The sequence below is a fragment of the Nicotiana sylvestris genome, chromosome 2 (assembly GCF_000393655.2).
Source record: "Nicotiana sylvestris chromosome 2, ASM39365v2, whole genome shotgun sequence".
NCBI lineage: Eukaryota > Viridiplantae > Streptophyta > Magnoliopsida > Solanales > Solanaceae > Nicotiana > Nicotiana sylvestris.
The window spans coordinates 5,771,410-5,797,832 of NC_091058.1; the positions used below are offsets into that span (position 1 = coordinate 5,771,410).

The 26,423-nt window shown below is 35.7% G+C and overlaps 1 protein-coding gene across 1 annotated transcript; it reads right to left on the bottom strand.

The window, feature by feature from the left end:
* Positions 1-11: 11 nt before the first annotated feature.
* On the bottom strand, positions 12-8,751 carry LOC104245775 (uncharacterized). The gene is made up of 3 exons (XM_009801438.2): positions 8,166-8,751; positions 545-789; positions 12-444 (listed from the first exon to the last, which is right to left on the bottom strand). Exons 1-3 carry the CDS (start codon positions 8,615-8,617, stop codon positions 203-205), a joined length of 939 nt encoding a protein of 312 aa, XP_009799740.2. The 5' UTR covers positions 8,618-8,751; the 3' UTR covers positions 12-202.
* Positions 8,752-26,423: the final 17,672 nt, after the last annotated feature.

Genomic DNA, 26,423 nt, shown 5'->3' on the forward strand with positions numbered 1-26,423 from the left:
ACACTATAAAATTCGAGTAGAAGCACCTTTTCTTTCTTTTTGTCAAATCTTGAGCAAAACTGTCTGATATCTCTTTTGGTTAGTCTGCTCTTTAATAGCTGTTAACTGCAAGAATTCTACTTGTCGAATAATCAAGAAATAAGCACAACATAAGCACGAAAAGTGTGCGCCACCACAAAAATTGGATCTTTGATGAAGCATATTACGCAAAACATTTGAGTCTAGCAAATGTCAAATAGCCAGTATGACCTCTTGCTTCACCAGAAGGCCTAATCATCACAGTAGGAGAAGAAGTGCATTCAATCCCATTGTTTCCTTCAGCAGAACCCTGCCTCCTCTTTCGTGGAGGGCGCTCATTAGAATCTCCTTCATTAACTAGGCAGCTCTCTATTATCCTTTGTCTAACATCATAGGTGCGTAGAAGCACTTCAAATGTTCTTACATCTACACAAAGCAAAAACACTTGCCACATGAGAGTCTGTAGTTTTTATATAGCAGTTTTCTTGACTGAATTGAGCTAAAGTCTCCAGGAAAAATAACTTACCAGTAAAATGTGATTTGAGTGCTTCACAAGAGCGTTGTACTTGCTCAATGCATGGAGAAAAGGAGCACAATACCCCATCTGGTTTCAACATTTTTCCAGCAGAAGGAATGACAAGCCAAGGTTGAGGAAGGTCGAGGAATACTGAATCTGCCCGCCCACAAAACTCATCAGGGAACCCTTCCCCCTGTATATCTCTTACTCCTACTGTGACCAGATTGCTCAGCCCTGTCCTTTCAAAGTCCTCCCTACAGGTGGAAATTTTAAAGACCAAGTTAAACTAAAATAAATGAAACAAAATTAGTACAAAATTATAATGGGATCTCTCTCTTTTCCCTCTTTTATACAGACATGCAGCGCTGGGGGATTTTGGAAAAAGAAAGACATTATTGCAACTCTTGGACAGATCTAAGCCTACTATAAAATTACCTTTCTTTGGGAGGTTCATTGTGTGACAGTGAAAACAACAAGTAATGAAATAGAAGAAAGCAAATTCAAATAAGCCATAAGTTCCTTTCTTTTCTTATAAGAAAATTTCATCGATAGCAGCTCGGTGACGACATAGTAGACAATATATATCAAATAGAAAGCCATAACAAAATATTAAGAAAATAGAAAGCCACACATGTAATATGGCGTTCTATCTACTGGTGCATCCATCCAATCATCTACGCTAGTGAGAATGTCATATGTGCTCCAAAGATTTATAAAAGAGAGAAAGAGAGAAAAAAGAAGAGAGAGTACACAGTCCTATGTACTTGCTCAATAGAAGTGGAGAAGGGTAGATTGGTGGACCTATTATTCCCGAGTTTCGAACTGTGAACCAGCTAGCCCCCAGAGATTTCTTGTTTATCAAAAAAGAGATAGTACTTAATTATTGGTCCCATCAAATGCTTTTAATTCTTTTTCCCCAATTGCGCTTGCCAGTAAAAGGCATCACTATTTCCACTCTAAACAAATTCTAGATTGTTGACCATAGTCGATAAGATGACTGAAGTAGTATGTGGTTGACATTTTCCCCTGCAATATTTGCCTTGAACACTAACTAACATAAATTTTCTTTCTTGATAAATTTCCTTTAATATGGCTCAGCTATCACGTAAATGCTGCTAGCTACTTTCACTTCCTTCCTTTGGGGTCACATACTACATCACCTGCTTACCCCTTGAAGTCCAAACGAACCATTAACTGGGATAGATGCTTTCCTCACAAAAAGAATTTGCAATGGAAATATTAACTTTCCCTCACAGAACATTGTGCAACCAGACGCGACGAGGAGCAGGGTATATCGTTTTGCGGCAACTATGAACAACTTTGAGCAAGTAAGACTTTGTTACATACTCTGTAAGCTTTCTCATAAATATACCAATGACTTTGTATATCGCTCATGATTATTTTAATGTGCTAAAACACTGTAGATTAAAAACACGTCCGATTAAATTCAGTTGTATGGTTATTATATAGTCCAGTGTGCTATGAAAATGGTTTGTTTCTGGTCATCTTGGCTCCTAAAGGTTGTCTTTACATACTCTTGCTATTGCCAGTGAGACTTGGCTGTAGTAGCGAAGCAAAGTCCAATAAAATTGAGATCTAGGGTCACGTGACTAGACTATATTTTTATTTATTTTTTGTATGTGGGCATGATGTGGAACTGTCTAGCATTATTATTGTATGGGTCAAAATCAGATCAGAGAAATTCGACATGCAGAGACAAGTGGCCGAGGTTGAGCAGTAGTCTATAAGGCCGAGGTCGAGCAGTGCAGATAGATGTAACGGCTAGTTTGCTTTGAAATCCTCAAAGGGAATATTCTACTGGATATTCCCTCTAATTGTACTTTTTAGGGTTTTCTAGGGATACCCCTTATAAAGAGGAAGAGAGGACTTCTCAAGAGGGGGAGACTCTCTCTCTAGAAAATAGATAAACACATCTCTACAGAGATTAGAGGATCTGTGATCCCATACCTTCCATCATATCCAACAAGGGTCCTAAGGTTCTTGTATTTGTTTATCATTCATCTTTATTAAATGAAAGAGGATCTGTCTCACTCAAGATTGGGTGAATCTTTTCCTTTTGCATTTTATTGTCATTTAATGTTAATGCAATTTTTTTATGCTATTAAATCTGGCCATACTCACTGCCAGCATTTATACTCAATTATGTTTTTCTATTTATATTATTCATCTCAGATCTAGAATTAATTATCCTTAACTAGGATTTATCCTCTATCTTCTTATTTAATTAGTTTAACAAAAAAGGTTCCATACTTTTTTTATCAAACAATTTGGCACCGTCTGTGGGGATTTCTAGTTAAAATTTTAGTTTCCTCTAGATCTAAAATTCAATTCTAGCGAGTTCGTAAAGTAGCGTTGCTGTTTGGGATTGCCGCACAAAAAGAGGATCAAAATCTATCCAGATCTAGATCTGGCCGAAAAAGAAAAAATTCCAGCGACCTTTAGTTTGAACAATGCCGTAAAAACTTGCCGGAAAATTATCTCCGGCGTTGATGGTGTTTGTTGCCGCTGCTGCCTTGTTAGCTTTTGTCGAGTCACGATACTTCTTTTGTAAATACAGATTCAGACAGAGGATGGACAGTGTAGTTGCTTCTCGCTGTCCATTCAGAAACATGCATGTCCAGTATAACTATGTTCAGATTCTTTCTTGATTACAGAAGGAATTTGGGCCTTTAAGCTTTTAGGGGATTCAGATTGAACTTCATCTCCTGAGCAGTCATTTAGTCTAGAAAATATAAGCCTCACTCGTAACAGAAGTTCCTCTTTCTGCTTGTCATTGTGGAAAAAGAATGAGTTCTTCAAGATGAATATTGCAAATTTAGAGAATTGGTGGTGCTTCTGTTAAATAATTTTATCTATTATGCTGAACTTTTATTTTTAATCTGGAGATGGAATTAACCAGTGATTTTCCAGACGTATCATCTCCAGTTCTTTGTGTTTCTCTTTCTTATCATGGAGTTCACGGCGGCAGTAGTGGTTGTGAACATGGAATTACCTCGCTTTCTGCTGAAACAGAGAAGGGCCAGGTCTTACTGGTGGACTCTTCCTTCCTGCGCTTGGTGCTCTTCCTGGTGCAACGCTCATTCTCGGACATCTGAAAATCAACATGTCAGAAATACTAGGCCGCTCCTCACGCTCTATTCTTTCTTTAAGGAAAGATTCTACATTCCTCCCTACTCGTTGACCGATCAAATCGAGGTAACGAACGATTTCATTTGGTTTAACTGACTATTTTTCTAAGTGGGATAGAAGCAGGAGCATTCTCTCGGATGCGCGAAGAGGGAACGATCGCCATCATATAGAAAGAAAAAAAAAACGAAGACGCCAAGAGACCATATAGACTGGGACTGGATTGCCAGCCCGGAAAACATGTAAATCCCTCCGATATGCGTAAGCAAAGCATAAGTGCATGAAGCTCACCCGCATTTTCGCCAAAGCAACGCTGCATCAATTACACAAGTTACATTCCGCCTAGCTCGAATCAACACTCGGCCTCGCCCGAACCAACATTCGGCCTCGCCTGAATTAACATTCGGCCGCCTCGCCCGAATTAACATTCGACCTCCTCGCCCGAATTAACATTCAGCCGCCTCGCCCGAATTCACATTCGGCGGCCTCGCCCGAATCACATTCGACCTCCTCGCCCGAATTAACATTCGGCCGCATCGCCCGAATTAAATATTCGGCCGCCTCGCCGAATTAAATATTCGGCCTCCTCGCCCGAATTAACATTCATTTGGCCTCCTCGCTCAAATTAACATTCGGCCTCTTCGCCCGAATTAAATACTTGGCCTCCTCTCCCGAATCAACACTCGGCCTCGCCTGAATTAACATTCGACCTCCTCGCCTGAATCACATTGGGTCGCCTCGCCCGAATTAACATTCGGCCGCCTCTTCCTCGCTCGAATTAACATTTGACCTCCTCGCCCGAATTAACATTTGACCTCCCCGCCCGAAATAACATTCATTCGACCTCGCTCGAATTAACATTCGACCTTGCTCGAATTAACATTCGGCCTCGCCCGAATTAGCATTCGGCCTCCTTGCCCAAATTAGCATTCGGACGCCTCGCCCGAATCACATTCGACTTTGCTCGAATTAACATTCAGCCTCCTCGCCCGAATCACATTCCACCTCGCTCGAATTAACATTCGACCTACTCGCTCGAATCACATTCGGCCGCCACCCCCAAATTAACATTCGACCACCTTGCCTGAATTAACATTCGACCTCCTCGCCCGAATTAACATGTGGCCTCCTCGCTCAAATTAACATTCGGCCTCCTCGCTCAAATCATATTCGGAATTAACATTCGGCCTCCTCGCCCGAATTAACATCCGGCCTCGCTCGAATCACATTCGGCCGCCTCGTCCGAATTAACATTCGACCGCCTCGCCCGAATCACATTCGACCTCGCTCAAATTAACATTCGGCCTCGCCCAATTAACATTCGACTTCACTCAAATTCAACTCTTCCTCGACCTAGTTCAAACTTGATTCACAGCCAGACCTTGTTCGAGTTGAATAGGGCAACGTTTGACTTCGCTCGAACCAATCAAAAACACTCAATCACGTTCGAATTAACGCCTACCAACGATTCCTTTGAAACCATCAATCGAGGAAAACGTTCAAGAAAAAGAAAAATAGAATCAGGAATGAGCACCAAAAGTAGCATTCCAAATCAAAAGAAGTATCAGAAAAGGCATCTCACAAGGGCCGAATCGCCCGTCCAGATCTGAGGACGCGTATGACCTCCTCTGATGCCGCCGTCCTTGTCAAAGCCGTCATCCCGGCCTCGTCGGCCTTTTCCAACTCTACTGTCTTCTCGATTAACTCATCACTCGAGTCATTGGCCTTGATCGAACTCTGCTCAAGTTCAGCCCGCGTCTTTGACCTGAAGATAGACACCCTCAGCCGCGATCCATACTAGTCGACCTCCCCATCCGAATTTCTCGAACTACGATTAATGAAGTCCGCTCACCGAGCTCGACCAAAAGACGACCTCGATAAGCGGAGGGACTAACTATATGGGTCAAAATCAGATCAGAGAAATTCGACATGCAGAGACAATTGGCCGAGGTCGAGCAGTGGTCTATAAGGCCGAGGTCGAGCAGTGATCTATAAGGCCGAGGTCGAGCAGTGCAGATAGATGTAACGGCTAGTTTGCTTTGAAATCCTCAAAGGGAATATTCTACTGGATATTCCCTCTAATTGTACTTTTTAGGGTTTTCTAGGGATACCCCTTATGAAGAGGAAGAAAGGACTTCTCAAGAGGGGGAGACTCTCTCTCTAGAAAATAGATAAACACATCTCTAAAGAGATTAGAGGATCTGTGATCCCATACCTTCCATCAGATCCAACAAGGGTACTAAGGTTCTTGTATTTGTCTATCATTCATCTTTATCAAATGAAAGAGGATCCGTCTCACTCAAGATTGGGTGAATCTTTTCCTTTATTTGCATTTTATTGCCATTTAATGTTACTTAATGCACTTTTTTTATGCTATTAAATTTGGCCATACTCACTTCCAGCATTTATACTCAATTATGTTTTTCTATTTATATTATTCATCTCATATCTAGAATTAATTATCCTTAACTAGGATTTACCCTCTATCTTCTTATTTAATTAGTTTAACAAAAAAGGTCTCATACTTTTTTGGTCAAACAGTTATGTCACTTTCAATTACTTAGTCCTCCCATACTGGATTATACTTTGCACTTTTAAAAGAGCAAAAAGTTAATTTTCTATTAATACCTTCCAACTGTGCATTTGAAGTTTCGAAAAGATCCTGTTCTATTATGTTAAGGTTCGTTATCACTAGCTAAGAAAGCTTACTACCGGTGAGAAACTAGTTCTTTGAACTACACTGGGGGAACTCTTAGGAAGAAACTAAAGGCTGATGTTAACTAGTTACTGATCTTCAAAAACTGTCTATGGATCATCTTTTGAACTAACAAAGCAACTTTACACACTTCAGCTATCATACAAACACCCTGCAAAGCTGAGGTTTAAAAACTTGTTTATTTCAGAATACCACAGAGCACAGAGTATGGTGCATGGATATTAAAAAAACATAAAATTTGTGGTTTCAAAAATCAGGAAACAGTCTGCTTCAGCATAATGATGTTCCTTCATATCTTCTCGTTGTATCGTGGTCATGTTTTAGTTCTACTTGGGAAAGTAAGCTGTCAATATTACTGTTTAACTAGCTGTCTTAATACTGACTTGGCTCAGCTGAAGTATTGTTAAATCCTTCTCGTTTGCAGTTAAGTGCATATAAAAGGGGCAACTCCCAACACAAATTTATCATTTCATACTCACAGAAAGCAAATTCACTTTCAGCTATTAGATGACATCCTTGAAAATCATGCTACTTACTGAAATCTCAAGGATGTCAGTCACCTCAACTCAATACAACTGTATCGCCTTATACACTGAACAATGTTTTAATTGCCCATCCTTGTCCAGCTACAGTTTCCCATCTTCATTCAGGTAAGAGTTTAATTTGTTGTATCCTATGAGACATACTGCCTGTCATGCTGCTTTGAGATTGGTGATTAATGATGTTTTCTCTAGACAGAATAAGTAAAGAGGGCCGGTATTTTTCTTCTCTGTTGTTGCAGATCAAGTGGACTTAAGAGTCTCAACACCTGCTGAAAGCATTGCACCTGTTGACCTACTGCTCCAGGAGCTTACAATAGTCTGATGCACAGAATTGTGAAGCTTGAGGAGTTAATGGAGATTGTATGGTATTGCAAAGAAGGGTTGATCTATAGTGATGGCTCTCAACTTGTCCACGCTATTCAACATGGGGATAGAGTTTTTATTAGAGTAAACATACATAATTGAGCTTTTGTAAATTTGTTTGAACTAAGTGTAAGTGTTGGACAATTTTTCTCTGTTAACTCTTGAAACCTTTGCTCACTAGTGCACAATGATGGTGGTAGTTCTACACTTTCACATCACAGAGGCTGCAGGGGAAGATGTTTGTTGCCCTAGGTTTCTACCGTCTAGAGTTAACTCTTGAAACCCAATTACATCTTAATCAAGCACAAAAAAAACTGCAAACAGAAGATTTCCAATGAATACAGTCTCCTTAGTAAAACAGCCCGAGTCAAAAAAAAAAAGGATTCACACTTCTATAACCTCTTGAACAATGCCCCTACTACTAAATTGTGTTCAGCATGAATCTTAAAACATCTTCTAAAATTAACATGTTGCACTAGAATGACTGTAAAGGATCCTAGATACACTTAAAACCAGCCAAAGCTTGGCACAAATCACCTTAGAACCAGGGCCGGAGCTAGGTTCAAGCAAGTGATACTGTGCAAATAGAACAAAAAGACTTTTTTTATCATATATAAACTGTTGAATCCCCTTGCCATAAGAAGATATTCTAGTGTAGTGGCAAAGGGGTACAAAATATGCTTTTGGCCACATATGCAAACCCTAGTGTGACATTCTAGTAATCTTTCTTAAAATCCCTTCATATAAATTCCTGGCTCCGCCACTGGCTAGAACAATTGAAAACTTAATGACCGTAAATCCACAAATTAAGTTCCAAACATAGTATAGAAAACATATATAAACATGATATTAAGAACCTTACCTAGCTGAAGCAGCTCTCTGTTCATGGAAATCAAAGGTATAAACATGACCAGTGGGAGCCACAGCCCTAGCAAGTGAAGTAGTCAAAGATCCACTACCAGTCCCAGATTCAAGCACCAAACAACCAGGAACAATCTCCAAATACATAACAACAAAACTAATATCAGCTATATAAAGAATCTGAGTTCTGTGACTTAAAACCAATGTCCACAACTCTGCAGTTGGAGCTAACAAGTAAACAAAACTTCCTTTGTTACTTAAAACTTTAGATCCAAATGGTTTTCCTATCCATTCCGAATGCTTAAATGCACCAAAACGATTCTGTAGAACACCATCCTCACTGACTTTTACTGCTTTCATTGTATCATGTCTTTCGTATACAATTACCAAATCTCCATCTTTAATGCAGCGTTTAAAGGATAATTTATTTGCTGGATTTATCGGAAGAATCATTTGGAATATCAGTTTCAAAGGAAAGAGTTTTTCAATTACTGGAAAATATGAAGTATGGGGATACAGAAGGGAGGGTTTCTGTGATACAGAGGAAAGTTTGGGGTTTTACGGTTTCAATGGGATAGAGCAGGAACCTCATTCGGGTGTAAAAATAGAACGGTATAGCCGGTTTTCGTACCGCTGATTCAAAAATAGCCACCGTTTACGAAGTCAATGAAAAATAATAATTATTTTGCTGCAACAGAGACCGGTCCAGCATAATATACTGGAGTTCGGTGCACCTGTGTATAGAGTCCAGCATATTATGCTGGATCGGTATGCTTTGCTGACTCCAGTATAATATACTGGAGACTGGAGCACCGATGCTCCAAACTCCAGTATATTATACTGGACAATTATACTTGGTGAAACTCCAGTATATTATGCTGGAGTTACAGCATACTTATACTGGAACTCCAGTATAATATGCTGGAACTCCAGTATATTTACGTATTTTTCGGATTTTGAACAGTGTTTTCGCTCAGATTTATCTTTACATGAAAAGTGGCTAAATTTCGATTACTTTTGAAAATGGGCTATTTTTGAACGACCAGTTGTAAATCTGGTTATTTTTAAATTTCTCCCCATTCGGGTTAATGGATACTGTTGATCCAGGCCCAGGTTTTGGAGTAAAAATTTTATGGGCTTATCCCTTTTCGGACGAGTTTTTGAAAAATAGCCAGTGTTAACAAAATCGATGAAAAGTAGTCATTTTTAATGCAAAAATAATATGACAGTTTCATGAATTTCGAACTTAAACAAGTGAAGAAATAGGATATTGTCTCAAATTTGACATGCATAATAGTGTCATGGATTTCGAAGATTAAAAAACATGAACTCCATGACAGTGTCCTAAATCGCAAATAATTTTGTCATAGAATTTTACTTTTTTTAGTTCAAAATTCATAATGGTTATAAATTCTAACTTTTTGTATTTTTTAATTACTTTTGGATTTGCCTCAATTTTCAATTATAAGTTCAAAAAACAATTACTATGTTTTAATTGTGTCCCGATTTCAACGGTTAAAGTACACAAATACCCTGCATAGTAGATGGTCTTGAATTTTTTTTCCTTTTGGTCATGTGCAAAACTTCAATTTTAACAAGTATTGTTTGCTTTTAACATTTGATTTTAGAGTTCCGCAGACAAAAGTTAAAAATCACCCCCAAAAAATATTAGTATATTTTTGAGTTTTTTACATGCTTGATCCCTTTTTAAAAACTATTCTCATAAATGATAGTAGGCTTTATTTATTCCAAAAATGGCACATTTTTTACTTTTTTAACACTTTCACGTTGATAACTCCATTAACGAAGGATCCCTCTGCATTAATATACTTTTTACTACATTTTTTTTTCCTTACTCTTCCATACTTTTTTTTTCTCTTCCATAAATAACACTTGTCCAAATATATCAAAGATTCTGAAAGAAGAATATCTCAAAAATAATTTCCTCTACAAAATGAGAACTTTAGTGGGCGTTTGGATATAAGAATTGTAAAATTCCAAAAAAAAATTATTTTTTTTCAAGTGAAAATGATATTTGAAAACTAGAGGTATGTTTGGACATGAATATAATTTTGGGTTATTTTTTAAGTTTTGTGAGTAGACTGAGTGTAAATTTTGAAAAGCAGCTTTTTGGAATTTTTCAATTTTTCAAAAAATTTTAAAATTCCTCTTCAAATGAAAATTTGAAATTTGATGGCCAAACACTAATTTCGAAAAAAGTGAAATTTTTTCGAAAAAAGTAAAAAAATTCTTACGTCCAAACGGGCTCTTAGTATTTCTTTTTTGGAGTTTTTAACTTTTTTCTATACAATTTTGTTTTAAATCAAAATAAACCTTTAATATATTTCAATAGAATTTACAGATATGTAATTTTTCTAGAATTAAGCTGAATAAAAAGGTTCATGTATAAAAAAAATCTGTTATGGAATGGATCGATAATATATATTTAAATATAAAGACGTGTATTAACAACATATGCATATATACATGAATTTCCCTAAAAAATACATGATTTATGATGTATAGATACCACAAACATACATTACATTTTCTTCAAGAAATATATGTATTTTATTTTACTAGTATCTATAAATCTATGTTGCACGTTAATAATGGCACGTGATGATTTAAATATTTATTTATATGAAAGAATAATAAAATTTAATTTATGAGAGAAATTTTATATATAATGACAATCATCTAAACGCCAAAAAATATTATTACATTAGCATAATACGTGACTTCAAAATGAAAGGACATCATCTGAACTTACATAATTGATCAATTTTAGTCATGTTAAGTAGATAGTTATGTATTGTAGTTTAAAGATATCTAATGTGATGATATCTTACCAAATAGTTATTTAAAGATGGTGTCTTTTTTGTGTATATTTTTTTCTAATACTTTGGTTGCTCTGTCATAACCAAAACTCTTGTTGTGGATAATGATATCTCTCTTGAAAGTGCAACATATAATTATTCATGTGAGAAAATACATTTGTAGCACCCCGGAAAATTTCGAAGTACTTAAGTGCTATTAAGAAAGTTGATGTGTGCTAATTACATTATTTTATATGCAGACGAGGACTATTAATATGATGGATATTAATTGAATATGACAATAAGTGTACGAGGTATATTATAAGTGATGTGGGGTCTAAGGATAGCCCTAAGTCCAAGTCAAATTGGAAATTACATGGTAAACTAAAGTTCCAAATAAGTACGCACAATACCTAACTTTGGACGAGCATATCTATATATGTATAAAGAGATATGTGATGGACAACCTATGAAATGAAAGATCTTTAAGTCTAGTTTCTAACGCTTCAAACCGTTTATCATTTGGATATTCCTACAAGTTATGACCAAATTACCAAAGGCAGGCGGAGGAGCCTGCGGATGCGACGCCTCCGAAAGAAAGGCTGGCAGTGAAGTGCTGCCATAGCGTCCATATCGCGTCCGAAGCCCAGAAATCTGGGCCTATAAATACCAAGTCGGGGGAGAGAGTATTTTGAGTGTTGGGGGGTTAGGGTTCTTGAGGTGAAGGGGCGATTTTGAGCTCAAATCTAGTCCAAATCAACCGAGGTAAGTTTTTAATGATGTTTTGAGTTGATATTACTCAATATACATGAGTTCTAACATCATTTTAACATCCAAATTCTAGATTTCATCATCAAAGCCTCAAGAACACAAAATTCACCAAAGTTGTGATTTTTCAAGATTGATCTACTAAAGGTAATTTTAATGCTTCAAACTCGTTTATTATGAGTAGTTAGAAGTATTTGAAATATTTGTTACAAGTTTTATTGGTTGAAAGATTGGATTATAAAACTCTAGTTCATGGCATGAATAGTATTTTTGGGAAAATAATAGAGAAGATGAATGGTGAATCTTAGTGATGAAATTGATTGAATACAATGAACCTATGGAATTATTGTTAGCAAAAGATGGAAGTGATCAACTAAGTAATCATCCGAATTGTATATTGTGCAAGTTTTGATTATGGAAGATGATGAATAGTAACTTGTGGCATTGGACAATTGATGTAGCATCATTAATGACTTCGAATGGGTATTAAAATATAAGGATGAAGTTGAATGGTCTAGCTTGTAAATGTATTTGGCGATTTGAGTTGTTGGAGGCTTGTAGCCAATTTAAGAGTCATATAGGGACATTGATTAATATCTTAGGTCATATTTTGATGTAATTGGGATATCTAATTGTAGATATCAACTTGTTGGTAATGTTGAGCTTTTTAATCAACATTGTAATGATGGAAGAAGGTTGAAAGCTTGTGAATGTTAATAACGCGAAAGCGAGGTAAGTTGATTAAAACTTACTCTTCTTGAGAGACTTTCTCGAAAAACATGTTTCAGAATCAATATAATCTGCACGGCATCACCCTTCGTGCTTTTACTCTCGTCCTCAAAATAAAAATCAATATAATCGGCACGGAATTGTACATCGTGCGGCACGGCATCACCCTTCGTGCTTTTACACTCTTTCTCACAAAATCATACACGGTATCACCCTTCGTGCTTTAACACTCTCTCACCAAAAAAATGCACGGCATCACCCTTCGTGCTTTAACACTCTTCCTCACCTAAACAACAATCACAAAGCAATAAGGGCAAGGAAATCAACAAATTTACAATTAAATCCCGACAAGGGAACAATAGTGCATCAGTCATATCCCGGCAAGGGAAAACAATATCAATAATAACATCCTGGCAAGGGAGACAACATTAAATAACAACATCCCGGCAAGGGAGACAATATCATAATCCTCTTTTCTTTTTCACATTTACTTCACAACTCAATTCACAATTTGAGCCAACGCTCTATAAGGTTCAATTGTCAATTATACTTCCACAAATCACTTTACAACTTGAGCCAACGCTCTTCAATGTTCAAATACAACTATCACTTCTACTAGCATTGCTCAACAATAGAAATCATCACATAAAGCATGAACAATATAAACGGAATCACATTAATCATAATATAAGACTTATGAGCATGTTTGACACCAACGTATAGATACACGTCACCATGCCTATACGTCGTACTCAATAACTAGCACATAGCAAATAGGACACAACTCCTAATCCCTCGAGCTAAGGTTAGACCAAACACTTACCTCGATGACACGAACACAATTCAAGCCTCAACTATCGTTTTACCTCTTGATTCCACCACCAATTCGCTTGTATCTAGCCACAAGTTACTTAACTATATCAATAAATGCTAAATGAATCCATTCCAATGCATGAAAATAGGTTTTCTAAAGTTTTTTCCAAAAAGTCAAAAATTGACCCCGGGCCCACATGGTCAAAACCCGAGGTTCGAACCAAAACTCGATTACCCATTCCCCCACGAACTCAAATATATAATTTGTTTTGAAATCGGAGCTCAAATCAAGGTCCAAGTCCTCAAAATTTGAAAAACCTAGGTTCTACCCAAAACACCTAATTTCCCCCATGTAAATCCTTGATTTTGAGTTGAAATCATGTGAAAAGATGTTAAAGATTGAAGAAAACGAGTTATAAATAACTTACAATCGATACCCAAAAGAGTTTATGTTTTGAAAGAGTTTGAAAAATGAATGATTTTCGGCTAAGTCATGAATTTGTAGGTCGCAGATGTTGCAATTGCAAGATTTTATCGCATTTGCGAGACTGAAGAAAATTCTGTCCACTTCGCATTTGCGATGACCTTTCGCATTTGCGATGAACAGGTAGCATTTGCGATAAATGCTCGCATTTGCGAAGCTTGCACACCTGCAACTTCCTAAGTTCAATTCCACTCAATGGCCTATCCAAAACTCACTCGAACCCTCGGGGATCCAAACCAAACAAGCACGCTAATCCAAAAACATCACACAGACTTGCTCGTGTAATCAAATCACCAAAATAACATCAATAACTATGAATTTAGCATCAAAATCAAAGAAAATCTCAAGAACTTTCAAAGTTTCAAATTTTACAACTAAGGTTCCGAATCACGTCATATGACCTCCGTTTCTTACCAAATTTTACTGTCTTGACTTAAATCACATATAAGACCTGTACCGATCTCCGGAACCAAAATACGAGCCTGATACCATCAAATTCCAAATATATTCCATTTCTAAAAACTCATATAAATTGCAGAAAATAATTTTTTTTAAAAAATTATTTCTCGGGCTTGAGACCTCGGAATTCGATTCCAGGCATACGCCCAAGTCCCATATTTTCTTATGGATCCTCCGGGACCATCAAATCACGAGTACGGGTTCGTTTACCTAAAATATTGATCTAAATCAACTTAAATTCATTTTAAAAGGAAAATTTATCATTTTTCATAGATTTTCACATAATGACTTTCCGGATACGCTCCCGGACTGCGTACGCAAATCAAGCTGAGACATAAAGGGTTTTTAAGGCCTCGGAACATAGAATTTTTTTCTAAAATAAGTGATGACCTTTTGGGTCATTACATAGTATTTAATATCTTTCCCTATTTTTTCTTTCCATTAATCCATTCCATGACATGTTTTATGTTTTCGTTGGAAACCAATCCATTCCATTACAGATTTTTTCGTTTCCATACATTGACCTTTTCATATAATGTAAATGTATCGAAGTTATACATCTTTATATTCTAATCTATACATATCTATATCTATCTATATCAATATTATTATAAAAGCATGAATAAAATGTTGGTTTATAAAAATAACCTTTTAATATTAAGTATAATAACTCAAAATAAAATGACATAATCGGAATTCTAGACATTAGTCTTATACTCCTATTAGTTTTAGGACATAATACTACACGTCAGAAATCCTACATGATTACTTTTAGAAATCCTATTAGTATAATTATTTTCAGACATAGATATATAATAATTACATGTTAAAGAAATAAAAGTTTCGTTAAGTACCAAATTAGTTCATGTAAGCACGTGAGTTTTGCCCTATGAGAGAATTACTCCCAAAAAAAATTCAAAATAAAACAATTTTCCTTGGTGTGCAATGTTGAGAATTTTCGTGGCATTTTTGATAATTATTTGTATTTGTCCATGCATGTTTATTTATTAAATTAATAAAAAATACAAAAATATGTCGCATTTGCATTTAGGATTTAATTCTACAATTAGGAGCAATTAAGTTTGTTTTTACAAGAACAAAAAATCATAAAACAAATATTGTACGTTGCATTTTTAGCATTTAATGTCCAAATTGTGGGATTTTATCGTAATTGCTATTGTGTTTTAATCGTTATTGAGAGTTAATTTGCACTTTTATAAATTAATTTAGTTCTATAGGATAATTTAGGATTTTTAGAATTTAGTTTTAGTTTATGAAGAAAAAAAAAGAAGAAGAAAAAAAGAAGCAATAAAAGAAGAAAAAAATCGGATTGGGCCACCTTTAATTTAAATCAACCAGGCCCAAACCAAATAACCCCCACCGGGTCGACCCGACCCAGTCCGCCCCATAATCCAAACAAATCCCAACCCCCCTACTTCCATTTTTTCATTTTTCATTTTTGAAAACCCTAACCTAAAAAAACCTAACCACCCGCCCCCCCTCTCCTCTTCTTCTTCTCCAAACCACCCCCCTCCCATCGTCCCAAGCTCCCATGGCTGCCCTCCCATGGCTGACCCTAAGCTCCAGTTCCAGCCTCCTCCTCACGACCAGCTGCTCCACCGTCAATCAAACAGTCCGTCGCCTTCATCGCCCCAAACCAGTAGCAACCTCGTCGACCAACCACGAACAGCCATCGCCGGCTGAAACCCCAGCTGCTCCGTCGACCACCCTTGCTGCTTCTTCGTCTTCGTCTTCTTCATCAAGCTCCAGCCAGTCCACTGCTGCTGCTTCACCTCAACAGCCTCCCCGTCCGCCATTGAAACCAAACGACCACCATCGCTTCTGCTACGTCCAGCCATGAACACCACCCAAACCACTATCGCTACTGCTGCCCTCCCGTCGAGTTCCAGCCAGCTTCACCTGCTGCCTCTTCTGCTTCGCCCTCTCCAGTCGCAGCTCCAGCCAGCCCGCCATGGCTGCTGCTGCTCAACACACATACACACAGCCTCACGTCCAAACAACCTGATGTCTCGTCGTTTCTTCAGGTTCAATCCGTCGAGGTCGTCATTTGTCGTTCTGAGTTCGTCGAGGTTAAAAGAGAAGGTGGGTTTTCGTTGAGTCGAGATCCGTTAGGTCGGTGACAGTCTTGGTTCGAGTTCTCCGTTTCCGTTCGAGTTCGTCGTTGTTCATTTCCGGTTAGTTGGTTTAAATTTCATTTCTGTCCGTATTTTGTTTGATATTCTCAGATGGTTAACAGAATTCCTTATCCGGATTTCTGGTGCGCAGACTGTAATACAAAGTCATTCTTTTCCTCGATTCGGGATTCAACCGGTGACTTGGGACACCACAAATCTCCCAAGTGGCGACTCTGAATCTTTAAATAAAATCATGTTTCGATTGTCCTTTAATTAGAAAAACTCCCTTCCGCGCCCCTTTGCGGCGGCGCGGGTGAAAAAAGAGATGTGACAGTTCACATGAAAAACAAAATCTTATTCAGGATGGCATGAGCAAGAAGTAGCAAAGATGGATATCTGTAAAAATATATATATATATAAAATACTCATAAAACAATAATTTGCCAATATATCCAAAGATATGTTTTCACAACTAAATTGATCCACCAGCCATAAATGTTGTGATGGACCCAAAATAGTTTTTATAGGGAAAAAATAAGTCAAGGATAAACATTAAGCATATGGACATATTTTTAACCATGCAATCCTATTACTTTTAGGATATTCTTTTTAAAAAAATCATATTACTAGTTTCATTTGAAAACGTATTATATTGTCCAAATTCATTTAGAAACAAGAGAGCTTATATTATCATAAAAATACGAATATAATATTAGCATATCAAAATAACCTTAAAATATTAAACAAGAGAACTCATAGGGAAAGGATATAAATGTAATAACTTATTTTTTTGGACAACAATAACTTCTATGTTAAATATTAAACAAGAGAACTCATAAGGAAAGGATATAAATGTAATAACTTATTTTTTTGGACAACAATAACTTCTATGTTATGATTTTAAATTAATACAATCTTTTCAACTAAATTCTTATTACAAATATATATGAAGATTTAATAAAATCAATTTCATAAGAATCATCCATATTGGTAATATATTTTCACTCTATAATATCCATTATCAAAAAAAAAGTAATGTTAAACGGACTGCATAAAGCGTCAAAATAGAGAAAAATAATTCTCACAATAATATATTATTATATTATATTTGAACTTCTTTCCTACTCAGATAATATTTTTTATTATTATTTTTTCGTGTAATATTGAAAAATATACTCATTTAATAAAGAACAACTAAGAAAATTTATAAGAATATAAATGTGTGAGAAAGAGAAAACAAAAGTTAGTAAGAGTCAATATCACTAATGATTTTGCAAACATAAAGATCTAAAAGTGGAATGTCATATCGATCTTTTTACTCTTTGAAAATAAAATTTGTGGTGGATAAAATTATAATTATAGTTAAATATTCAAACATGAGATGAACTAATATTAGAAATCTGAATCAACAAAAAGTAGATTATTTTTTTTATATTAAAACAAAATAATCAAATCTTTCAATCAACTATTTAGCAAGAAAATCCAATTAAATTATTTTTTAAATTCATCATCCGAGTAAAATTATTTTTTAAGTTAAAAAAATTAATCTTAGGATACATAAATTTATTCCATAAAAAGAGTGTTAGAGGTTAAAAAATTTGGATCATAAAGTAAAAAAGATTAGTATAATATTAAGAAAGTCATACAAGTGTTTGACGTAGCACAATCAAAACTAAATCCTGAACAAGAATAAACTTTTAAGACTATATTATAAAAAGTTGACTCTGGTATAATGGGATTATCCTTTCTAGATGCCCCCGGCGGAATCAAAATAATATTCCTATGTCATGCATTACTTGCAAATATTATATTAAGAGGCATGATATTGTTAGCAATAGGAATAAGTGATGTACCATCAATGATTTTTTTATGAGGTCGTACAACTCATTTTAGATTTGATATACCTCTTCAAATAATTGAAATAACCATCACAGATATATCACACATAACAATAGAGCTAAATTTATAAGAAAAGCAAAAGTGATAATTGTTTGGGAGGTGATTTCTGTCAAGAACTATAAGTAATTTTAAAATTGACGAAAGTAGAAACTGTAAAAGCTAGCTTGCCAGAATTATATTTATGGCCTCAAATAAAAAAATATTCAAATGACAAGAAGTATAAAAGTAAGAGCAGATCCACCATTCAGTGACTCCTTACTTTGTGTTGGAAACGAAGAAGAATATAAAGATGATTTAGTTCTTCTAGAACACTTGGTTATCAACCCCAATGGTAATAGTAATATATTTAATAAAACAATATTTCCATTGTTTGATTAAAACGTAATTTGTGCAAATTACATGATAGAAATTAAAGAGTTATCTTAGCTAGCAGAAATAAATATGTTGATCAACTAAATAAAAGGTTGATTCCTAAGTTTTATGGTAAAAACAAAATATTTTTCAGTTTTGCCTCAGCAGAAGATGATACCAACAATTACTACCAAGAAGAATACTTAAATACTTTAATACCAAATGGCCTTTTAGCATACACATTTGTTATCAAGTTCATTATTTCTTACTTATGTTAGTATCACCACATATATATAATAGACTTAGTTAAAATTGATCTTACATTGCATATAGGTTGATTTTGAAGGAAAATATGCATGTCATTCTACTGAAAATTCAGATCCACTGAATAGCTTATATAATAGTACACATATGGTATATAGAAATTTGACAATATCGTCATACATGCAGAACTTATGATACCGGTCAATGTGCTTCTAAGTATGTGTTTATCTCCGAATTCAACTTTCGTCCTCCGAAACTAAAGAATATCATTTTAAATTTGCGTGAAAATAATTTTCAGTATGTTTATGTTTTGTAGTTATTATAATAAAGTACAAGGACAAACATCCTAAATATTTGACTATATTTACAACAATATTGTCACGACTCAAAACCACGTGACCGGCACCCGGCACACTACCCGACGCGAGCGAACCAAACCATGTGATGCAGCCAAATCATATGCATGAAAATCAATGTAACTGCGGAAGCTCATTAAAAATCTTATGCATTTTCAAGTTAAATGATAAAATATTTTCCAATTCAAAATCATACATGACGCCCTTTCATAATAATAATAACAATGAGTAAGTAAGATAAATACACTTTCATGAATGTCGTGTACAACCCCGTTACTACAACATTTCACAACTATCTATGGAGCCTCTATACCAAAGAATAGAACCAACGGCTGGAGTAATTCCAACAAAATAAAATAAGGAAGAATATGATAGCTACCACGAAATAAAAGTGGTGCTTCATAATACCTCGGAAAGAGAGTCATCCCGGCCTGACCGCATGCCACGTATCATACATCATCCTGAAACATATAAAGTAAGCAGGGCCCTGTAGGGCCCCCCTTAAGGGCTGAGTTCACCACAACCGTACTCAACAAGTGTCATAGACTCTAGATAACTTAAGTTCTTGGGATAAACTTTATAAAATAATACACCGACATTTGATATAAAACGCTAAGAATTTTTTTATCAATTCATGACCCTTGTTATTTTAAATAACAACCAAGTAAAATATAATCCACAATATAAACTTTTAAACATTTACACCAATCCAAGATTTTGGATAAGCCATACAAAATCATTTCATATGCTTTAAGTCATCGAAATCACTTTCGACTCCTTAGGCCTAAACATAAGAAAATCATCCTTAACTTTCACTGGGAGTACCATACCATCACCGACATAAGAAAGTCAACTAGGTTATGTACCTAGCGGCAAGTATCATATACCCTACTTGCTCAGGTCGTCTCATCACAATGTCGTACGAATTGACTCAGCCATGCTAATAATAGTACAAAATAGTACTCTCTCGAGGGAGAGCACTCTGCCGTAGCCTATACCACAAAGTGGCCATCTACGCCTACACCGGCACATGTAGTTTCATGACAACGAACACAATATATCCGAAGTTAATCTCGGCGAACACAAGTAACTCCCAAAACATTTGATACTTCAAAAATAAATTCATAGCATAGTATCTTCAAAGGATCTATTTTTTTTATCAAATCATAGCATTTATAGAAACTCCAAATCATTTGAACAAAACTTTAATAAACAACCCTTTTCATGCTAAAGCCTTTAGCAATTTAACATCAAACTCCAAAAGAAATACTTTCCATGAAAACTTATCTCTAGCACTCAAATATGTATATTCCTGTCAATACATAAGTTTTGATAAAAACTTATAACATTTACCTTGAGTGTCATCTTGCCAACAAGATTTAAAATAAAATTTTACAAAACGGCATGACACTACATATGCAACATAGTATTAGTATATGGAGACATCCGTACTTGTTTGTCCTCACAAGCACGAAAGCACATTTGCAAACAACTTAAGTATTATGGTGAGGATGAGAGTAAAAGCACGAAGGGTGATGCCGTGCACTTGTTTGATTTCTGATTCTTGTTGATAATTGAGTCATGGTTTTCCTTATATTTACCTGCTGCCCTTCTGTTATCATTCGATGTTTCCCCGCAGCATGTTTCGCCCTCCCATCCTTAATTGTACATTCCTACTTTTATTTTCTGCGGTATATGATTTAACTGCACAGATTTATTTAGTAGTTTGGTCCTAGCCTCGTCACTACTTCGCCGAGGTTAGGCTAGGCACTTACCAGCACACGGGGTGGGTTGTGCTGATACTACACTCTGCACTGTGTGCAGATCCTGGTACTGGAGCATACATACCGTAACTTTGGGTTGCTGCCTTCAGTCTATTCGGAGATCCGAGGTAGTCCTGCAGGCGTCCGCAAGCCTTTGAGTCTCCTTCTATCCTTTTATTTTGTTTCTTTTATATATTTCAGAGACAGTGTTGTAATAACTCTTTCAAACCTTTATTTGTAATATTCCCTCACAGTCTGTGAAATTGTGATACCAGCCTTGGGTAGTTTATGTATGGATTGGCATTGACATCTTTATTAATATATTACGTTCCAGTTTTCCGCTTTTAAATTTTTGTTGTTTATATAATGTTGGCTGTGAGCACGTGATTTTTTTTCCTCACAAGAATTAATCTAAAAGAATTCATAAATAATTTTTCTTTGTATACGATTTTGAATTTTTCGTGGCATTTTATCGGTACATGTTTATTTCATTCTAATTAAAGAAAAATACAGAAAAAATAGTAATATATAGGTACATGTGTATTTAGGAATTAATGTTGTATTTTCATAATTAATTAATCATGGGTTTATATAAAAGGATAAAATAAAATATATTTAGGAATTAAATAAACCATAGTTGGTTTTAAAAGAAGAAAATATGCATTTAAAGTGTGCCATCGTGGGATTTTATTTTTTACTTATGTGGTAATTGTTGATAAGAGTTAATATTTTGTAGTTTGATTTTGGTTTTATGTTTCATTTTTTTATTTTAGAATTTTTGTTAAAGTGTTGATTAAAAGAAGAAATGAGAAAAATTAAAAACATAGGCCAATCAGATCTGGGCCAAGAAACTTTAAACAAAAAAAAAAATCAGGACCAAAACTTTCCCTATACCCGGCCAAATCCAGTCCACCTGCAGCCAATCCAAACGACGTCGTATTGGAAACTTACATCTGGACCGTCGATCAAGATAATTTAATGGTCCAGATCAATTCTCTTGTTAAACCAAACGACACCGTATGACTTTATTTGATCAGGACCGTTCATCGTTATTAATCCAATGGCTCTCAGGCTTTCCCTCCTGACCCGACCCATCCCCATCTGAGACCGACCCAATTCCAACTAAACCAAAACGGCACTGTTCCTTTAAGTGGATAGATAGATCCTGGCCATCTATCTTGCCTGATCTAACGACCCAGATTAGACCACCCCTCCCCTATATAAGTTGAATTCCTAACCCAGCCCCCCTAACCAAACACCCCCTCCTTCTCCTGTTCATCATCGTCCCTAAGACGATGCCCCCAAACCCTAGCTCCCCCTCGCCTGAAACCCGGCGGCAACTACGCTGTCGGTCACCAAACCAACACCCTAAGACCACCTGACCATCCTCTATCCAAATCTGGTAACCGCTGAGCTCGAATCTTCCTGGAGTTTCTTGAATCTTCATTTGAAGATTCGAGCCAAACTCAGATCCAAACCAACCAGTCCCTAATTAACATCACAGCACCCCCTAACCACCCTCGTTACAGATCTGTTAATTGTTCACCTCGAATCACCCTACATCGTCTCGAATCTTCAATCGAAGATTCGAGCATAACCTAAACCTACCCCGATGTACCCCAAACTCACACTAGTCACTCTCCTAACCTCACTCGTAACCAAACCAAACTTGGTTTGGTTCGAATCTGACCAGAAATGATCGAGCCCTAAATTAGACCTTCAAGAACTCTAAAATCCCAAATCTTGGAATCTGCCCAAATTAAGTAGAAGGTTGAGGTCTAATCGACCTTAATCGAAGTATTTTCAGTTGAGAATACTTCGACTAAGGTCTGTTCGATTTCAAAGTGTCCGAATCAGAGTTTCGAAGACTAGGTCCGTATAATTCTGTTATTATGAGGTATTCTCTTTCTTTCCTTCGTTTTGTTTTCATTATTTACGTATCTGTTTAGTTACTATGTTGATTTTGGTTATTGTTAGTCACATTGACTCTATTCATTTTCAAAGGACCTTTTATTTGGTCCGATTTTGTCTGTTATTTATAGTCGCCTTAACTGTATGTGTTATAAATTGTGAAATTGAGTCCTAAATTGCGTTGCTTAATTAATTCCCTGTTAGTCTATAAGTTCGTCATATAACACTGTTTGATAGTTGCTTTGTTACTGATTTGTTTAAGTGTCAATTGTAATATGTAATCGATTAATTGAATAGGTCGTTCATATAATTTGAGTCACTTGGCATCCTTTTGATATTAGTGTCCGAGTGGTCTCATGTGTGTTGTGTCTGATCCTTTTTCTCTTAATTAGTCATCATCTTGCTGCATATATTTCCGTTCAATGTGTTTACAATGTTCTGTATTTAGGATTTGTGTTAGTTTACTCCCTGTATATATGCCATTTGTTATTCTAGTTAATTCAATATGGTTATTTCCTGATTCATTTATCCCTATTCTAATGCTATTTGATCTGATTTGGTTATAGTTGTTCAATCAGAAACTAGTGTTGATAATTAAGTTTGAACAGATTGTAAAATTTGTTTTGTGTTGGATTCTGATTTTTGTATTAGGGTCAGTATTATTGAGGGTTTTCAGGAGTAGTTAAGAGTTAGTTTGGGGAAAATAAACTACATGAATACTTGTATAAGGGCTGCTGAATATTTAAACCTGTTAGTGGACTGATTTGAGACATTCCTAAGTGGGCTTTGTGTAAAGATAATAGGCAACTAATGGTAGGGTTCACTAATTTGTTTGTTTACAGAATACTGGGGAACAAAAGAAAATGGGGGGGCTGAAATTAAGGGAAAAGTTGTCCTTAGTGGCTGATTAATTGAAAATTCAGACTTAGTGGCAGAGTTAGTGGAAAAAATCTGTTTTGAATAACAGAAAGGGGTCGAGCACTGAGTTTTAAAAAGAGGGGCAGACTTGTATAAAGAGGAAGCTGGACAGAAAAAAAGAGGAGGGAGATTAGCGGGAAAAAAAGAGATTATCTGAGAGAACTGAAAAATTAGAAAAAGATTTTAGAAGAAAAGGCAGACTAAAAAAAGAAGAGGGAAGAATTCTGGAACAAAAGAACTCTAATATTCAGAAAAATAAAAACTTTGGCATTAAGAGTTAGAGTTAGAGTGTTAAGGCTGAACTTATGTATTAAGAATTTCAGGCTGCTTTCTTTGAGTGTTTGAAAAAGGGAAAACTACTGCTTCCTTGCATCTGTCTGTGTTTAATTTTGGACTTCTGTTATCATTTCATTGCTTCACTGGATTTCTGGACTGTTTGGTTACTGGGATTGTTTCTGTTGTTTGTCATTCTGTGTTTGGTGCTGGTTGTTGCTGTTGTCTGCTGCTGATCTACTGATTTTCACCTTCCTCTTCTGTTCTATTATCAGGTACAATTTCGAACCACTGTGATGTAGCTGTTAAAAAAAATACTCAAGTGGGCGAGTACTTAAGTTGTATATGCAGTTTAATAGTCAAATGATAGGAAGTTGTATAATCTATCTTTGTAACTTAGTGAAGAATATGGACGATATACTAGATTATAACTGCTTTCTTTTGTTCGTAAACTGCAATTTGTAAATTATTAGTAGTATGTTAGTTAGAATTTCGTTTCGTTGTAAAATAAGTATTGAGTGGTTGATTTGAACAAGTTTAAGTAATCATAGTTGAAAACAGTATTTATTTGAAATCGTAGGTAACATTAATTGATAATTGATAAGTAACATTAAATTGTGGAACTGAATTCTTTGAAAAGGTATGAGTATCAATTAGTATAATATGTGTTACTTATAAGTCTCGTGTGAGTTTCATAGTTAAATAATGCCAATTTTGTTAATGATGTATTATCAAATACCTTAGTTCGAAATCATTTTTGGTAAATAATCCATGTAGGATATCAATTTGATATTGGTCGGTTAACAAAAATCTAGCTTTGAACTCGCAGACATTGGATTAGAAGTATTTCGCAATTTTGTAGTTGTTGAATTTTTAAGTGACAAAGACCCGCAAATTTTAGGCAAACATGGGAATCCTTAACTAGTAGAATTAGCAGGTTTAGCATATTTGAAGAGTAATTATAGCAAGGCTAAGAACATTAATTCAATAGGCATGAGTCGAGTAAAAATGAGTTAATATTGGAGTTCAATATTTTATTTTTATTCTTTTCGAAAAAGTATTAGTAATTAAGGTTAATTCTATTTGCCAATATTTGTGTCTAATTAATACACATGGTTTGTTCATTTAACAAAATAGGCTTAGGATAGTTACAAGATGTTTATTTTCTTTAAAAACAAACAAAAAAAATACTATTTGTCAATTTTGTACTTTATTTACAATTTCAATTTTGATGATGTTTATTTATCGTCAACAATGATCGTAAATTGGTAAAAAATAAACAACGGCCCGTTTAAGCATGTAAATAAATTAAGGCTTTTTCTCTTTCATTTTGTAGAGACAATTTTAATAGAAAAAATGTAGGCACTTTAGGATTATCCTTTTAAAATAAATGAGATGAGCCTCGCCTAATAAAATGCACAAATTGCGGGGCCCTTGATAAATGTTTAATTAAAATTACTTAGAATTCGGATCGGCCGTTTAGCAAACTCCACGGCCTTATCCAAAATAATAAATACGCTAATTGCTTTAGGCGCGCATCTTAATAATCTTACCTTCTTAAACTCGGGTGTGCATTTCATGCAACCCAAATCTAAATCCCAAAACATTGAATAAAAATGTGTTCCGGATTGCGGGTGCATTTCATGTGACGTAATCCAAAGACATATTTTTAAACGATGTTCACATTTTTTTGAAATATAATAATAAAAGCGGCTAAGGGATAAAATTTGCACATAAGTTTATAATATGTATTATATCAGATAATCAAGCCGAATATAACAGTTGAGCGACCGTGCTAGAACCACGGAACTCGGGAATGCCTAACACCTTCTCCCGGGTTAACAGAATTCCTTATCCGGATTTCTGGTACGCAGACTGTAATACAGAGTCATTCTTTTCCTCGATTCGGGATTAAAATTGGTGACTTGGGACACCCTAAATCTCCCAAGTGGCGACTCTGAAATAAACAAACAAATCCCGTTTCGATTGTCCTTTAATTGGAAAAAACTCCTTGTACCCTCGCGGGACGGAAAAAGGAGGTGTGACAGCTTTGGCGACTCTGCTGGGGACTTAGACCCAGAACCACTTGTTCAAGGTTAGAAATTCGAGCTTATATAAATTGTTATATTTGGTTTTATCTGATTTTGTTACATATTTTGGCTCAATGTGCTAATTGATTGTCTTTTACCGCTTTGATATTACGTGAACTGTATATAAACTGTGCCGAAACCCATCTCCTCTCTGAGTCTTCTGAATCATGAAGAAGGGTGCACTTTGTGTGACTTCTTTTCTGTATAGTGTCTAATTCCCAATTTAG

What these genes read in the sequence shown, in the direction of transcription:
- LOC104245775 (XM_009801438.2), bottom strand. Translation starts at nt 8,617, where the DNA reads ATGATTCTTCCGATAAATCCAGCAAATAAATTATCCTTTAAACGCTGC. An exon ending in CAGAGAGCTGCTTCAGCTAG is followed by an intron (nt 790 to 8,165) that starts GTAAGGTTCTTA and finishes TTCCACCTGTAG; the next exon opens with GGAGGACTTTGAAAGGACAG. An exon ending in ACTCAAATCACATTTTACTG is followed by an intron (nt 445 to 544) that starts GTAAGTTATTTT and finishes TGCTTTGTGTAG; the next exon opens with ATGTAAGAACATTTGAAGTG.